General features: G+C 32.0%; 1 protein-coding gene across 4 annotated transcripts; it reads left to right on the top strand.

Annotated features, from left to right (window-relative positions):
* Positions 1-1,090: 1,090 nt before the first annotated feature.
* Positions 1,091-12,060, top strand: EMB2738 (GTP-binding family protein). Of its 4 annotated transcripts, XR_016028666.1 has the most exons (15): positions 1,091-1,573; positions 1,935-2,002; positions 2,784-2,867; positions 3,016-3,309; positions 4,438-4,577; positions 4,954-5,041; positions 5,467-5,649; positions 5,894-6,055; positions 7,840-8,033; positions 8,333-8,483; positions 8,661-8,777; positions 9,468-9,633; positions 10,602-10,825; positions 11,253-11,407; positions 11,930-12,060. XR_016028666.1 is itself a non-coding variant. In XM_088810430.1 (13 exons), exons 1-13 carry the CDS (start codon positions 1,225-1,227, stop codon positions 10,667-10,669), a joined length of 2,064 nt encoding a protein of 687 aa, XP_088666556.1. In that variant the 5' UTR covers positions 1,091-1,224; the 3' UTR covers positions 10,670-11,171. The 4 variants fall into 4 exon arrangements, 2 of the variants coding, with proteins under 2 accessions (XP_088666556.1, XP_017983934.2); XR_016028667.1 differs by lacking the exon at positions 11,930-12,060 and having other exon boundaries at positions 11,253-11,906; XM_088810430.1 differs by lacking the exons at positions 11,253-11,407; positions 11,930-12,060 and having other exon boundaries at positions 10,602-11,171.
* Positions 12,061-18,284: the final 6,224 nt, after the last annotated feature.

The raw sequence follows: 18,284 nt of genomic DNA, 5'->3' as shown, positions 1-18,284 counted from the left end.
GTATATTGTAAATTGATCAGCCCATCATGAACTGTGAACAATTTTGAATATGAAAATCTTACCTTTTTACTCTCAACCTTTCCAACGTCAGTAAATGTTATCACATGGGAAACTGGTGCCTGGAGATTTTTTTTTTATTTATAGTATATAAAAAATGGAAGGAAATGAAGCAGAAATTGCTTGCTAGAAGCTTTAGTCAAGTATAGAAAAAAAATACAAAAAAAAAAGAAAACAAAAAATATAACTAAAATGCTTGGATCAAATATAAAAAAAAATGGACTGATAAAAATTTTGAAAAAGGTATAATATCATTAAAAACTGCAGTATACTTTACCAGCCCTTTTGTCTTAAAATTTCTTTGCCAAATGTGGTGTTTGTAATTCTTTCCATTTCTAACTCTTCCCTCTGCTGTTAATGCTATTTGATTTTAATTTCCCATGTTGTTAGGGTTTCACTTACTTTTCACAGGTTTAATTAATTTGTTTTTTTTTTCCTCTTTTGCTAATTTGTTTGTTTTGAATTCCCTCAATTACTGTTGATGAAAATTTTGCTAGAGAAGCTTTGTATTAAAATATGTTAGATTGATGGAACATTGCAAATTTTTTTTTATGATATTTTTAAAACAATCATAACAATTTATGCTCGGATAAATTAGTTAATGAAGTTCTTTAATAAACTTTACACTATGTCGAAAATATTTTAATTCTTCAATTAATTAAAAAAATCCAATCAATTTTTTTATGAAGTGACGTAAATCTAAGCATGGGGCCACCTATGGAGGCACAAAGACGGAGCAAGAGATTTTTATTTTTCTTGCAAAGGGTTTAAATGTTATCAGTATAGTAATAAAAATCGGATTGAATAATGATCCATTCAAAGTGGAGAGTTATTCGAGGTGTTAGTTTAATTGGTAAGTCATTGATTTAGAGGGTAAATCATTTAAGTTAATGGTCGAGTTCATAAAAATATTTTAAATAAATTAATAAATTATGTAAGAAATAATAAAAATATTCCATATGATTTCATTATGAAAAAGTTACAATTTATAAGAATTATTATAATTTAAAAAAAAAAAAAACTAAACTAAAACCCCCCAACGGAGAAGAAGATAAACCTCCCTCTCAGTCAGTCAGTAAGTGAGTCCCTCTTCCTTTAACCGCCAAACCTTCCCATTTCCACTTCTTTTTCCAAACTCAACACTCAACAGCTTGAAAGAAGCTAAAAATGTCATGCTTTCCTGTTAGCCAACTCCTCTTCTCTAAATCCCTCACTCATCTTTCTCCCGTTCCCGGACTCTCCCCTTTTCCTCTTCTGCCAATTCGCTCTGCTTTTTCTCCTCCATTACTTCTCTCCTTTTCCACCCTTCCTTCTCTCCCTCGCTGCCGCTGCTCCTCTGCCCCTTCTCCCTCTCCTCACGAAGAGGAATTCCAAGATTTACTTGAGCTAGAAGATGAGGAAGAAGAAGAAGAAGAATCTGATGAGGACTATGCCTTGGACGTGGACGCCCTTGAATCCGAAGCCAAGGACGCCGTTCGCCGCTATTCCTCTTCCTTGTCTCGCCACTTAACCATCGGTAATTCCCTCTCATTGCGCCTTGTCTCTTCATATTTAAAATGAATTAGTTTGTACTGCTTTTGTTCTTCAAATTTTTAAAGTCAAGCTATAACTGGTTAGAAATGAATGAATAACTAATTAAAAGAAAAATGTTCCCACTAAAAGTAGAATCAAGCTTTTTGTTCTCCAAAAAATGTTTACATTTTTAATATTTTCAAAAGTATCCTTTGCTTTTTTGTATATAATTCGCTTTTGGCTTCTTGACAGACTAAGATCGCTTCTAAGTTGTTTCCTCTGATTTGTTTGTATTGTTTGCGCTTAAGAAAAACATTATAACATTATTTTCTGAGACCTCATAAGTCATTATGCGCTAATCTCAGAGGATGAGGCAGATGATTCCAAGGAGTTGAGTGGAAAGCAGAAGAGACGTAAAAGTGCAAGTAAAAGTGTAAGTAAAGCTTATTTTGTCAAGTTATTATTGTCTCTACTTATGTTATTACCATACTAAGTAGCTTCCTTGTTTCTTATACGGGTGACTTGGAAACCTACTGCAGCAGCTGACTATAAACCATATATATAGCTGCAACTTGCAAGGGAGATTTAATTATCTTCTTCATTTTCTCTTTCTTTCTATTTTGTTGCTACAGATTTCTTCTTCCTTTCTAATTGGTGATTGTTTTAAAACCTTTTGGAAATTTTAGTGCTTAAGAGAAAAAAACATTTGCAGTCTGGAAAAACTTTATGTTCTTGGTCGTAGTTCTATTTGATGATGCTGTGTATGCATTGTCAAGGCCTGGCCTTAATACTGTGCAAGAGTTCTATTGATTCATTCCTCATTTAACACGTGCACTAGCAAGCAGAATGTTATCAGTAGATCATTTTAATGTTTTCGGTATAGCCAAGATATTTCATGGGTGTTTGTAGCTGCTCCATATCTTGTAATTGCCTTAATTTAGTTTCACATTTATTAGAGTCATGTGATGCTTCAGCTTTAAAATTTGAAAATTTGGAACAATCTATGATAGAAACATATTGAAAAGTTGAGAGTGTAGGCATATAAACTTTTGTTTCATTTCTGAAGTGTCTGCTTAGTTTACAAACATAGTTTGAACCAATGATTACTGTGATTAAGTGCAATGAAATCTTTTATGATGTAGACTAGGGACTCTATCTTATAAAGAGCTTAAAATTTTGTTGCTACTTAGTGACAATTTTAAATCCTTTTGCAGATCCCTGACCAGCTTCTTCCAAGGGTTGCAATAGTTGGAAGGCCAAATGTTGGTAAATCAGCATTGTTTAATCGCCTTGTTGGGGTATTTAATCACTAATTTTGTCTTTTTTTCTCTTTTATAATTCCCAATTCATTTTGAACATCTAGTAAACCAAATTGGTTGCATATATGCACCTAGGTGTATGTTTTTAGATTGTCCATGTCAAACTCTTTCAGGGATTTTATTACAGGGTGACAGGGCCATTGTGGTGGATGAACCTGGGGTTACCCGGGATCGTTTGTATGGTAGATCCTTCTGGGGAGATCATGAATTTGTGGTGGTTGATACTGGAGGGGTCCTAAATGTGTCAAAGTCACAAGCTAATGTTATGGAAGACTTGGCTATTACAACGACCATCGGTATGGATGGCATTCCGTTAGTCTCCAGGGAGGCAGCTGTTGCAAGGATGCCTTCTATGATTGAACGACAAGCTACTGCAGCTGTTGAAGAAGCATCTGTCATTATATTCCTTGTGGATGGGCAGGTATACATCCCTCTTCTCACATAGATTGTTTATTTTTCCTTTTGAAGCTTTGAAACAAATTAATAAAAAAGTCAAGAAAAATTATCTAGAACATTTGAAATCATGTCTATCATCTGCTGTTTGATTGATTTTGGATTTATCAAAAAAAAATTAGGATCTTTTATTATCTGGAATAGAAAAGGAAATGATCATTTTTTTAGCTTCATTTAAAATGCAAAGTAATAAACAAATATATGCAATCATCCTTGAAGGCTGAAAGCTTCTCAAATTCTAGGTTGTCATTGTAGTAATGGAGCCACAATAAATTAATAATTTGCATATTGCTGGAAAGAAAAAGGACATGAAACAATTAAGTTGCATCAAGTGCTTGCCTTGAGTGCCTTTGTGCACAAGGTACTTGACTAGACACAAAAGGCAAATCACTCTTCCTTGGAGGTATGGAGTATGTTAAGTAGTGTTATTCCATATCAGTGAAGTTCAGGGTTTTTCCTAGCCTAATGTTTAACTAGGGCTTTCCACATATTGCCAATTGGTTAGGTTGGATTCTTAATGGAGGCACCATTACTTCATCTTGCCATGCTAAAGTGTTGTAAACTTTTATATTTTTACTCCATCTCTTCTGACTTAGGCAAGCAAGGTGCTAAGCACTGATGTGAGTGCCTTTGACTGCACTTGTTTAGTTGTTCCAATAACAATAGGAAAATTTTAAATGAAGATACGAAGAAGCTAAGATAGGAGAAGCTAAGATATCAGTCTTAGGATTACATGCTCTTGGTAGGGGAAAAAACTCTGGGAATTAAAATCTAGAAAAACTTATGCATCAACAAGTTGAGTAATATTAAAGTGAAAGGAAGGTTTGCACATAACTAGTAGACATTTAAAAATTCCTATTGTCTCTCAGCCAGTCCTTGGTGCTTTAAGAATTTGGCTTGAAGTTGTGAAGGTTGAGATTTTTGTTGACTGGATAAGGCGAGAGTTGTCTATGGGATTCTTTAAGGGTTTGATTATCTACTTTTCTGGTTCTTTATCTTGGTAACAATCTGACTTTGTACATGAAACCCAACAAATATATTCTTCTGTTTCTTTTAAAAAACTATTAACCTGCCAAGTGTTTGTTTTACTGAACAGGCTGGTCTAACGGCAGCTGACGTGGAGATTACAGACTGGCTTCGAAAAAGCTACTCAAGTAAATATATTGTCCTTGCAGTGAACAAGTGTGAATCGCCCCGAAAAGGAATCATGCAAGCATCGGAGTTTTGGTCATTGGGGTAATTCTTAATTTCCGTTTCTCTAAAAAAATTGGTGTTCAGTTATGTGCTGAATGCCTATTGGCTATGCCTTGAGTAATTGACAATGTAGTTTATGGTTTGGAAAGGCATTAAAACTTGTTCCAAAGAACTGACTTATTGGAGTAGCTTTCTCTCTCTCCCTCTCTCTCACCTCTTTCCAGTTTTCCTTTTTGCTTTTCTTCTTCTGCAACTGACTTTCAGGAAACGAACTCTGCTGGTGACCTGTGCTTTTTTTTTTTTGTTTTGTTAGACTTGCTTGTTATGTCAAGTTGTCTCTTACTTTGGACCTAGAAAATCTGTTCTTTTCTTCCCCTTCTGATTAATATTGCATTAACTCTTTCAACTGCACAACCAGGTTCTCACCAGTTCCTATATCTGCCTTATCTGGGACTGGAACTGGGGAGCTTCTTGATCTTGTTTGTTCAGGGTTGAAAAAAATTGAGGTAATCTGGCTTTATAATTTGTCTTTGTTAATGATTTCATTTCATTTCTGGCCCATAACTTTCCATTTCTCTTTTCGCTGTGAAACCGTTCTTATTTATGTTTTGCAGTTACTGGCATTTGTCCTTCAAAGATCAATTATATGTTTATATCTATCTTGATTATGCATGTCAACCAATCCATATTTAATTCTGCTTGATCCGTTAATTAATTCAATGACGAACTGACCTTTCTTGGAATTACAATGATTCCAACCTTAGTTGGGAGATTTGTCATACATACTGCTTGTTTTTATATATCACGCTGTGTATGGATGGAGTTGCTAGCATGTTCCGTATCTTTTGATAACTTTCATCTTAAATTTTTGCTTAATAATGAACTTATTTTCTTTCTCTGCTAAGTACATGGCTTCTTGATTACTTTGCAGGATCCAGAATATAAGGATGAGGAAGAAAATTATGTTCCTGCAATTGCAATTGTTGGTCGACCGAACGTTGGTAAAAGTAGCATTTTAAATGCTTTGGTTGGGGAGGATAGAACAATTGTGAGCCCTATCAGTGGTACCACTCGTGATGCAATTGATACAGAATTTATTGGACCTGATGGCCAGGTTTCTATACTTCTGAAAAACCAGTATTTTTTTTTTAAAGTGAAAAAAGAAAGAAAAACCTGTATTATAGCTGATATTCTATTCATCTAGGTTTTGCTTGAGTAGGAGATTAGATTTTTTATGCATTAAAGGATCAATGATAAAGAATGAGTAGTAAAGAGAACATATTATTACCCTGAGTTCTGTTTGTTTTTGTATTCCAACTGCTTTTAGAAGCTTAATACAGAGGTCACTCATTTTGCAGAAGTTTCGGCTTATTGATACTGCTGGGATCAGAAGAAGGGCATCCATAGCATCATCAGGTAGTGCCACTGAGGCTTTATCAGTGAACAGAGCATTTCGTGCCATCCGCCGTTCTGATATTGTTGCTCTGGTCATTGAGGCCATGGCTTGTATAACTGAACAGGTACCTTGTCCATGATTTTCTGACAAGCCATGTTACTAATATTATTGTTTTAACATGCTTGGACATTCTCCCTTATTGGCGTATAGTGGTAGCCATATTGCACTGTTAAGTAGCTCCTGAACACACAGAACAGAATTATGTTAAGAGAGAATATTTTATTGTGTTCACTAAATCAAGTTATAACAAGTCGCTTTATATATAACAGTTTGATAACTCAGGCCGAATCAGCATTGCAGTAATCTTATCAAATTGTTGGAAATATCTGTATCTATCTATTTAATGATAATGATTGCCAAATCAGAGCAACAATAGGATGCACAAGCTTTTGATTTAATCAGTAAATGGTTCATGTATAAGCAAGGTAAAATTACCCCCTTAATCAGCAACTTCTACTTACAAGAAAGTGGAAATAACAAGTCGGTGATACATGTGCCAAAAAAGAATATTCTTATTGCAACTGTTGCTACCATTACTTTGATTCTTGAAATTGAAAAGTGCTTGTTACAAAAATGTAGTGATTTTGACTCCCATGAAACCTTGGTGCCAATTGGATCTTGCCACTAGTTTACTATTGCAGGTTCTCAATTTTCAGCAATAGATATGATTCAGGATACTTGCTTTTTTATTTTGTTGATGGAATCTCCTAGTAAATTGATGGATAATACTAGGGTTGTAATTTTGTTGAGTCAAGTCAATATAATGAGATACTCGAGCTCAACTCAATTTAAAATTTTATGCTCAAAACTTGATTTGAGTCCAAGCATGCTTCATTTCAATCAAGAATTGGGTAGAGGAAAATTATTAGAGCTTATTTCAACTATAATAATTTGAAGTGCATGCTCAAGTTCAAGTTTGATCACATGCTTTTTTCGAAAAAAATATTTATGATATGATTTACATATGTATATTGTACGCAGAATATGTTATAAGTGTATTTAAAATTAAATATATGCTTAAGCTTGTGAGCATCTTGTGTCAAGTTTCAGTATACTTGATCTTTGCTTGAGTTGCTACTTGATCTTGATTAGTTTATAATAAACAATTTGAATCCTAGTCATTAGCAAGTAAGTTTGAGTGGCTTTTAAACTGTACCAACTCAACTATACACCTTTGTTTCATGTTCAAAGTCCCTCCTTTAGTTTTTGTTTTGATTGAAATTATTACCCTTGAAATTCGGCTCCAGCAAAAGCTATTTATGAGATACTTTGGCCTAAAAAAACGACTCATCACTATCTGCAGATTGGATATACACTGTTTTTCTATGTGTGTGTGTATATGGGTGTCAGTCTTCATGTGTGCTTTCTTTTTAGTACAGCCAGTACTATATTCCAGGTTACTACCTCCGCATCCGGAATATAATCATAGCTAGCCTTCCTTAATTCAAAGATTAATATTTGCTTTTGATCTCTGCAATATTCAAGGTTGAGGGATAGTTGAGATGGTTGACATGAGACAAAAATGAAAAATACAGCACATTCAAATTCTTGGCCCCTTTTTGGATGCTTTTTCCATTGTCTTTTTAAAACCTTTCTGTAATAACTGAAGTGCTCACCCTTTAGTTGATTGAAGATAATTTACAAGTTAGGATGTTCAGTAACTAATTGAGGGTAAATTTACTGATACCCAAACTTTGATAAAATCTTTTTTAAAAATTATCTTACTGATATCTTTGGGATATAACAATGGCCATGTCTTGGCCTGTTAATCTGATGAGTTGCTGGTCCTTATGTTTAGTTCTGATTATTTTGTTAACTGTTAGGTCTTGTTTTATCTCGATGTCCTAGGATACTAGAATTGCTGAGAGGATAGAGAAAGAAGGAAAGGGTTGTCTGATTGTTGTAAACAAATGGGATACTATACCAAACAAAAACCAGCAAACTGCAACATACTACGAGCAAGATGTTAGGGAGAAGATGCGCATTCTTGATTGGGCCCCGATTGTTTATTCAACTGCAATAGCTGGTCAGAGTGTTGAAAAGTACGTTTTTGACCTGCCATATGTTGTCAGTTTTTTGTTACAACTGAATTTATAATCATCATGATCCATATCCATTTAAGATATTCAAGATTATACTAATAACCAATTGTTGTATTGTCCTATAATATACAATGATAGACAAGATGGTTTACTTTTGCCTACTTTCATTTCGTCTCCTTGTTCATTCTATGCTATATTTTCTGTTGTGGTATACCATACATAAGTATCACTGGTATATTTTCAATGTGGTGTACAACTTGTCTTAGCTATTTTTGCATTCGATGTTGTTTTGGGTTCAGGATAATTGTTGCAGCTATTACAGTTGAAAAGGAACGATCAAGAAGACTTAGCACTGCAATATTGAATCAAGTGATACAGGAAGCAATAGCGTTTAAACCACCTCCTAGGACACGAGGTGGCAGGAGAGGACGTGTTTATTATTGTACTCAGGTATATTTGTTACATGGCAAAAATAATAATTATGTCAGGTTGGTATATTTGGGATTGCTTTATTATCTATATATGTCATTAAAAAGGTTCACCTTCCTCACAAAGTTGAGATGTTTTGCAGTTTATCTTTTCTTGTTCTTCATCTTTTTCCTACATAGTTTTTAATTATTTCTTCAGCTAGCTGCTTCATCCATAAACCAATTCCTTTTCCTGAATCGTCTCTATGGCTGCCATCATATCGTTACCAGGAGCTTTCACATTGCAAGCCATTCTTCTCGATGCCAACAATTGAAAGTACTTTTTGCAGTCTGCATCACACTGAATTATCCATTTAACCATAATGCCATGAGATTTATCTGTTATTCGTCAAGTTGTTTGAAATTGACTTCTTGCAGCAATGGACGTGAATCATTAGCTCATTTCTAAGCTAGGGAGCAGCCAGCATATGAGAGAAATCATAATGTGTTTGTGCAAATGGACCTAGTAAAAGGCAGCTATCTTCACATTTGAATAGGAGCTTAGTGTGTGCAATTTGTATGTGTGCTTTGGCTAATATTAGTGGTTTGCAAGTAGTACACCTCTTTGTGCATCAGAGTAAGCAGTTTAGTGTGTGAGTACTATTACCATATGTACACTACTATTGTCGAAGTGGTCTTTTTAAAAATGTGCCTCCCTGCCACATTATAGTTCTTATACTTTTCAAAAAAATAAATATAGTACAGATTAGAGGCCACTTTTAGTATCTCTAATTAGATAGGGGAATGGTACATAGATGGAGATGCACTTGATGAAGCCCTCTTTTTGTTCGATGCATAACAAGTAATCACCCAAAGCACATCCTAGGGACACTTTTTGAGCCCTTAAATTCAGTTCAGTGTACTTTGTGTTTCTTGAAGGAGCATGTTCTTTTGCAGTTGTTAATCTTTCAGTTGTCCAATGTGGTTTCTGATGGTTCATTGTATCCAATCCTATCTCCTTTTGCAGGCTGCTATTAGGCCTCCTACATTTGTTTTCTTTGTTAACGATGCAAAACTATTCCCGGAGACTTACCGGCGTTATATGGAGAAGCAACTTCGTACAGATGCTGGGTTTGCTGGTACTCCTATTCGACTTCTTTGGCGAAGCAGAAGAAAAGTGGAAAAGGGCGAAGGTCAGTGCAATTTCTCATACCATTCCAGAGAGTGATGATTTGCAATATTATGCTCAACTGAAAGAGTTATCAACATAGGTTGCTAACTCACCGTCTTCCACAACCAATCACTGTTTTCATGTTGTCACACGATGGTGCAATTCCAATGTGGCATTGCCATGCAGTTGTTTGACCATGGCCCCACTGCCACCATGGGCACAGTGGTAATCACCAGTATATTGTGTGATGCATTAGCTCATATCCTTGCACTCTTCTTAATGCCGCTGCATTTATATAGCATGTCATTGTGAACCTTGCTTGCTTTTATTATGGATCTTATATTTAGCTAATATGTAGCATTGACTATGAGATATCTTTTACAAAATACACTTATGGTAAATGCAGCAATGCTTGTTCTTTTGCTATTTTGATTTAAGTTTGTTATGACCAAAAACATTGATCTATAATTTATTTGGAAATTCTTAAGAAGAAATGAAAGTTAACCAGAAGCCTAACATACAAAGACATCCAAAAATAAATGTCACCTAAAGTTTACTGGTTTTCTGTCAAGACTAAATTTAAAGACTTGTTCTCTTATAATTGCATTAGCCCATATTGTCAAATCTTCATTATATTTGAGCCAATGTTATAATACTTTTACAAGCATAATTGTTTTATATTTGTGATAAATAATGCTGTTTGTGTGAAGTTTTATCATCTCTTCAGATCATATGTTTTTAATGTTTGAAAGTGCAACTGTGGTACATTTGAGAGGATTAATGAACTTAATTTTTTGGTAATGCAAGCATGTTAAAAAATTTTTCAAGGCTAAATTTCCTCAATATCTGGTTTCAATGAGACAACTTCTGTTTCTGAATAAAATAATCAGCTAATCCTACTTTTAATGCATAACCGAGTGGAATCTTATATCCAAATCATGTAATCTTCAAACTAACAGATTCGACTAACTTTCCTTGAATGGTTTTCAGGCAGGGCTGCAACAAGAACAAGATCAAATCTTCGGCCACTTGATGGAAAAGTGGCATTAACCACATAAAGAGATATTAATCCTCCTGTCAGACAGACATGGGAGTTTCTTTGTTCTACTCTAGGGCTTTGTTCGAAGAAGTTACAGGAGGACGTCCAATCTTTTTACCTCGAAAAGGGCTGGGTAGTTGTATGCCGCAATCTTAGAAACCCCAGGCTCCAGAAGGTGCATGCGTCTGAATTCTATGTTGAATACACATGGATACTACATACAGATACTGTTGTATAAACAATTATTTTAAAAGCAATTCTTGGTAAGCACTCATCTTGGGAAAGGCACCGTGAAAGAGTAAAGAAAAGATTGACAGTTCACATATGTATAGTTTAACTGTGATGATGATGTATGTGATGGTGGATGTTGTAATTTAGGAGAGTGAGCTTTGTTGCTATAGTTGTAGACCATTTCTTATATGTTTCTTTAAGAAATAATGAGACGGCTTGTAGTTGTATGATACACTTAAATTCTTAGCTTTTCAAGTTACAGGAGATGTCTGCTTCTTTGTCCTCCAAAATGTGTCAATTTTGATTAGGTTGGGCTTTCTACTTTGGTAATTATTCCTAAACTGATGTTTTCAAATAGTGAAATTGTTCAGCAGGTTCTGTCAGATTACTTTGGACCTCGATCTTGAGTTATACGCAAGCAGTGGACAAACATCTTGCTTATCAGTTATTTGGTATCCTATATTCTTGGAAATGCCGTGTGAGCTGCCTGCAACAATTGATGGCTGGATTGCGCTTGCTGTGATAGGTATGAACACTGAAAACTCCTTTCTGCATTTTCTTGAACATGCATATTATCCACAGATTCATTAAGGCGTTCTGAAGGGATTAAGTGAAGTTAATATGAAAGAGTATCATATAAAAGCAAAAAGATTACTGGGTGTCAAAAGCATGAAAAATTGGACAGGGTAGTAGCATCAATAACTTGATGGTCATGGCATGTTGTGGCCGACAAATTTCATTTAGGCATTCGTGGTTGGTGACTGTTTAATGCATGGGGGTCAATGTCTTTAATGCTTAAGTTTTTGGTGTCAAAATTGAATCACTAAGTATTGCTCGCCATTCCTTTTTTCTTCGCGATAACGATGATGAGTCCCCCAACATCGATAAGCATGTCATGTTAGGGGTGACCGATGTTATTAGGCATTAGTGATTGTTGTCTAGCTATGCTGCAAGGAATTGATGTTTTATACTGAATTTTGGTGTAAAAGTTGAATTACCAAAATTTCTCTCTCCATTGCCTGTGATGATGCTTCTTTCTTCTTTATAGGGATGATGAGTCTCCCAACATTATGAGGACTTCCTACTATCTCTATTTTCGATGCTTTATGTGAACGAATTTCCTTATTGTATATGGTGATTAATTATGAATTAAATATTTTTTGATGCTTCTGAATTGTTTAGAAATATTTAAATAAATTATTATTTTTTTATTACGTTAAATCAAGTCTTTATATTTTTATGACATAATATTTAACAAAGTCTCTTAACTTATTTAAAAAAAATCAAATAAACTTTTATATTTTTATTATGTTTAATCAAGTCCTTATATTTTTATTTTGACTTTAATAAGTTTTTATATTTTTATTTTAAATGAAATAAGTTTTTATGACTAATAATTGATTTAATTAAAATGTTATTTGTGAGTTTATGTCATATGACGTTGATATGATATGCTAACATGTTAATATTTGATGATGGTATGGCATATTGACATATCATAATTAACTATGACGTGACATGTAAATGTGGTATGATAACATGATAAGATTGCTTTCTTCATTTTCTATATTAATGTTATGTGGATATAAAATTACAAATGGTATTTTGATTAATGATAATTAGTTAACTATTAGTTATAAATGTTTATTCGACTCAAAATAAAAGTATAAAGGTTTGATTGAATGTAATAAAAAAATAAAAGTTTATTTGAATTTTCTTAAATAGTTTAGAGATTTTTTTTAGCATTATGTTTATTTTTATTTGGTCAAACTACCTCAAAGGTCCCTCAAGTATAGAAATTTTGTCAATTTAACCTCCTTATTCCAAATTTGGTTAATTTAGTCTTGTATTTTAAAATTTTGTGCAATTAAGTCTCTCTACTTAACTATCTAAATTAACCATTAGTGGTGCTAATGTGACATTGACATGTCAGACGATATTGATGTGGTATTGACATGTCATAAATGTTTTTTAGCTAAAAAATAATTTCATCATTTTTTATTTCACGTCATAAGAATTAAATTGAATAAAATAATATAGAGATTAAATTGAACAAAATTTTACAGTATAGGCATTTCGTGGATACCTTTATCATTAGTTGTTTTGCATTATATATGGGAATGGTGGCTTTCTTTATAGGTTGAAATGGTGTATGACGTGGATAAAAATTTTGAAACACTGTAGTTAAATGCAATTTCTGTTTATAATATGAAACATTGTAGTTAAATGCAATTTTTACTTGTAATACGAAACTTTGCTATCTTTGGTTTTATTGAGCTAATTATGCAATCGAAGAAAAAATATATCATGAAATGACATTATTGTATTAACTTTTCATTTGCACTAAGAAAAGAGAAAATGTAATAATTTGATTGAAGTCACAAACCAGTTACAAAAATATCAACTTTAGTAGCAAAAAGTTCAACTTTACTTACAAAAATATGAGCTTTAGTTAACAAAAGAATTGTAATATCCATTTAATTACAAAAAAAACTAGTGCAAGAGTCAAACTAACAACAAACAATATAACAAATCAATAAAAAATATCAACCATACAGCATCATCAGACTTTTTTGATGCTCTCTTGAGTAGAAACTGGTGCACCATTGATTTGCGTTTTTGTTTCTATTGCCACTTGAATGCTTTAATGACAAAAATAAGCCAATAACATTATTAACACAATGCAATTAATTTTCTTCCTACTACAATTGTAGTTACCAATTGCAACTGTCAATCGATTTCCCCGACCAATACAAGAAGGGAATTACAAATAATTTCACATGCATTGATAGGGGAAAGAGTCTAAAACAAGTTAAATTATCCTTATAATTGTAGGGAATGATAAAGATAATTAATACGATTGTCTAGTGGTGTCTATACAATTCTAGAAAATCTATGGAGTTCCTCCATTTTTTATTTGTTTTACCTAACGTGACAATAATTTAGGTAGAGAGGAAAATAATTAATAAACATTTAGTTACTTTATATTTTTATGGAATAAATCTTTAGTTGCTTGATTAATGTCATAGTTGAATAATAAGTACAACAAGTTTCTGCATCTTTCTTTTCCTTTTTCGGCCCATTTAAGGGCACTTGTATTATCATGGATATTAATAACGAGAGCCCGACACAGCAAACGTGCATGTCTCTCTCGGATCATTCAATATACAATAATGTATGCTTATAGCTGTAGTAGGATTTTCCAAATTTTGTGTGCTAGAAGTCGTTTTCTTAGCCTACTTTAATTCTCTTGAAGGGCCCTACCTATCCCTTGTTGTTACATAATGGTTGGTTGATTGTTACTTATATACACCCAACCTTGCCCACCCACAATCAGATTCATTAGGAAAGTAAGATTAACTTTTATCTCTAATTTCAAAAATTCAAACCTGAAATCACCAAAATAAGTTTTACAGTTTATTTATCATTATTTGTTTTAGTGTAAACATAATGGTAGAAGAATAAGGTCATAAATAGTTGCAATGTAACACTAACTCAAATATTTACATGGAAATTAAAATTAATTATTTTGCTATTTAAATTATGATAATTTTTAGGACTTTAACATTAAAATCTTCAACTGTATTTATTTCCTTTTGATCAAAATGTAACATTAAAATTACCCTTACTTTAAATACATAAAAAATTTACCTAAGGCTATGTAAAATGCATAAATTCTTATATAAACCATGGAATGAAATAATAAAATCCTAATTTAAGGAAAATTAAAAAAACATTTATAAATGAAATAATAAAATGAAATGAAGCAAAACTAATTTTTTTTATAATAAGATAAGTATGCTGAAAAGCATATATTAATAATATACTTACAAAATTACAGTTTTTTTTTACTTCCGGGCAAGAGGGATTTCAGCTTTGAGTAAGCAATACATGCATTAGTTTTTTTTTAATATATATATATATATAAAAGTAATACATGCATTCGTTATTAAGTCAAACTAGTTACCGGCTCACGTTACGTTGCAGGAGTTTTTAGTTGATATATAATTTGAATATCATTTTGTTTGAAGATCATGGAGAATAGTTAAATAATTTAATAATATATTTCATTAATAAATTGAGTAATAAAGTAAATTTTAACATTGTAGGAGAAATCACTGTAATTGTAGATAGTACACATTTCCATTATTTAGAGGGTTTTAATAACGGTTTGAGTCAATTAATCAAAAAAGAAAAATAGATTAGAGAATTTTCAGTTCAAGTATCTAACAAAAAAATGAATAGCTAATCCTTGTCGTATAGGCTATAAAGCAATACAATAATTCAATAATGGAAGTATGAAATTGAAGACTAAATTCCATATTCAAGAACTCAACATTTTCTACTTTTCAAAAGAAAAAAAAAAAAAAATAACTCAACATTTTAGAACCTGTCACAGCAAGAAAAGACGTACCAAAGGGTCCTAATAATTGAACTTTACTTGATTGAAATTGGTTTTTCAAATACTAACTTTCACTGATCGCGTCTTTGCTAGCGTCTTTTGAACTTTCATCTCTTTTTTCTCTTGCTTCAAAAGTGTAGGTGTTGAATGTATAGTAATTATGTAGATAGGAATCAATATAGTTTAGATTAGATACTCGCCAGGACAAACTTACTATTTTTATTGAACAATAACTTTCTATTTTTTTCATTAAAAAATAATTTAATTCATTTAAAGGCATAGAAATTAAAGGAAATTCATATAATCATTAAAATGAAAAATATCCACATGCTATGTGGAAAATTTAAGTTTCCAAAAACTTGAAATTCTCGCACCAAAATATTTGGTTCATTTGTTTAACTTTCGTGACATTATTCTAAGGTCATTAATTAGTTGCCATTAGATTTGTAAACATTAATATAGTCCATTGATTTTATTTTTATTGTAGAACTGGGAAATATAGGTCATCAGGTTATTTTACCTTTTAATTAAAAAAAAATTATTATTTTTTTTAAAAACAAAGCGCAATGGACTTATTTCTTTTATTTTTCATTATAGTCTTTTAAAGTTTTTCCCAAGAATTTTGTTGATGTTATGAATATTTTTGTGAATATCCATTTATATTATCTGTATCTAGATTTGATATAAATTAGATTGGATTAGGATTTAATCCATCTAATCTCTAAGTGTTCTCTTCATCTTATAAATTCTATCAAGATAAGGAGGTTATTTGCCTATAAATAAGCCCCATCAGTTCATTTATAAACAAACACTTCAATAAGATCTCTTCTCTCCCTCTAAATAGTTTCTTTCTTCTCTTTAATTATTCTTTCAAGTTATCTTTATTTGTTCTTTTAATTTATTTTTATAATCGTTATCAGCACGATTCTCTAATCTCTCACTTTCAAGCTTCACAAAGTTGAAGTTTAATTTTTCTTTAAGTAATTTTTGTCTATTGTCACTTTATTGTTTTGCCCAAATTTTACCAATTTATAGTAAGTCAATTTTTAATTTTATATTAATTTTTTTTCATTAGTCAATTTATTGTTTTGCTTGCCAATTATGATATATTGTGTAATACTAACATTTATGTTCTTCTTTTAAGTTATCACAATATCAAATCTTACAAAGCTTGAATTTGTGACTCTTGATATTATTGGCAAGAACTATCTATCTTGGATTATATATGTTGAAATCCATTTAGATGCTATGGGTCTTAGAGACACAATCAAAGAAGAAAATAAAGCATCCAATCAGTTTAAGGTAAAAGCAATTATTTTCTTTTGCCACCATCTTCATGAAGGATTAAAAATTGAGTATTTCACTATAAAAGATCCAATTAATCTTTGAAAAGTCTAAAGGAAAGATATGACCATCAAAAAACAGTAATTCTGCCAAAAGCTCGTTATGATTGGATGCATATGCGATTGTAAGATTTTAAAACTGTAAGTGAGTATAACTTAGCATTATATAAAATTAGTTCTAAACTAAAATTGTGTGGAGAAAAGGTGACTGATGCTGATTTGTTAGAAAAAAACATTCTCTACTTCTCATGTCTCAAATGCACTCTTGCAGTAGCAATATCGTGAAAAAGGCTTTAAGAAATACTCTAAACTTATTTCATGTCTCCTTGTGGCTAAGGAAAATAACTAGTTATTGATGAAAAATTATGAATATCGCCCAACTGGTTTTGCTCCATTCCTTGAAGTGAATGTGACATTATTTAGAAATTCTGGTCGTGGTCGTGATTGTAATCATGGATGTGGAAAAGGTCGTTATAATTATAACAATCGTGGTGGTTACACAAATTATTATTCTGATAATAAGAATACCCACAAGAAGTGGATGAATAGTAAAGAGATACAAGAAAAAGACAATGGTGGACAAAGTAAAAAGAATATAAAAAATGTTTGTTATCGATGTGGCATGAAAGGCCATTGGTCACTTACCTATCGTACACCAAAATATCTTGTTGAACTTTATCAAGCATCATTAAAAGATAAAGAAAAAAATATTGAAACAAATTTTGTTGAAGATGATAGCCAAGTTGATATAATACACTTGGATGTTGCTGGTTTTTTGCCCACCCTGATGGAAGGATTGATCATTTGATTGGTAATGGAAATTCCAATAATTAAATTTCTTAAATTATTTGTTGATATGTTTTAATACAATTCTATTAGGAATTTGGTATGTTTAGTATAATTCTATTAAAAAGTTAATGTGTTTTAATATGTCTATTAGGAAGATTTTTTTTTTGTGTTTTAATAACAAAGTTTATATTTAATGTTCTCTTATATAAGTTTCTTACTATATATGTTTTATTTTCTTGAAGAAAATATAGATATTCATCTGGTTAGATCCAGGATCAATGATGAAGATATGTGTCTAATAGATAGTGTTACAATGCACACTATATTTAAAGACAAGAAATATTTTTCTCACTTGATAATGGAAGAAGCTAATGTCAATACAATATCTGGTAGTACAAGATTAATTGAAGGCTCTGGAAGAGCCAATATTTCACTACTTAGAGGAACAAAGTTTATAATAAAAGATACATTATTTTCTATTAGATCTTAAAGATATTTATTTGAATGAATATTATATTGAGACGACGAATGAAAGAGACACTGAATACTTTTATATTATATCTATTGTATTGGGTAAAAAATGTATATTGAAAAAATTACCCACTTTGTCCTCTAGAATGTGCTACACAAAAATTAAAATGATTGAAACTTATGTTATAGTAAACCAGAAGTTTACTGATAATTTTAATGTTTGGCATGACTGGTTAGGCCATCTTGGATCAATAATGATACAAAAATTATTGAAAATTCATGTGGTCATCCATTGAAAAATTAGAAGATTTTTCAATCTAATGAATTCTCATGTGCTGCATGCTCTCAAGGTAAATTAATTATAAAGTTATCACCAGTTAAAGTTGGGATTGAATCCC

This window comes from Theobroma cacao, chromosome 9, assembly GCF_053813885.1.
Source record: "Theobroma cacao isolate CCN51 chromosome 9, ASM5381388v1, whole genome shotgun sequence".
Classification (NCBI taxonomy): domain Eukaryota; kingdom Viridiplantae; phylum Streptophyta; class Magnoliopsida; order Malvales; family Malvaceae; genus Theobroma; species Theobroma cacao.
This window is presented reverse-complemented; position numbering and strand designations above follow the sequence as displayed.

What these genes read in the sequence shown, in the direction of transcription:
- EMB2738 (XM_088810430.1), top strand. Translation starts at nt 1,225, where the DNA reads ATGTCATGCTTTCCTGTTAGCCAACTCCTCTTCTCTAAATCCCTCACT. An exon ending in TATTCCTTGTGGATGGGCAG is followed by an intron (nt 3,310 to 4,437) that starts GTATACATCCCT and finishes TTTACTGAACAG; the next exon opens with GCTGGTCTAACGGCAGCTGA. An exon ending in CTCGATGCCAACAATTGAAA is followed by an intron (nt 8,778 to 9,467) that starts GTACTTTTTGCA and finishes CTCCTTTTGCAG; the next exon opens with GCTGCTATTAGGCCTCCTAC.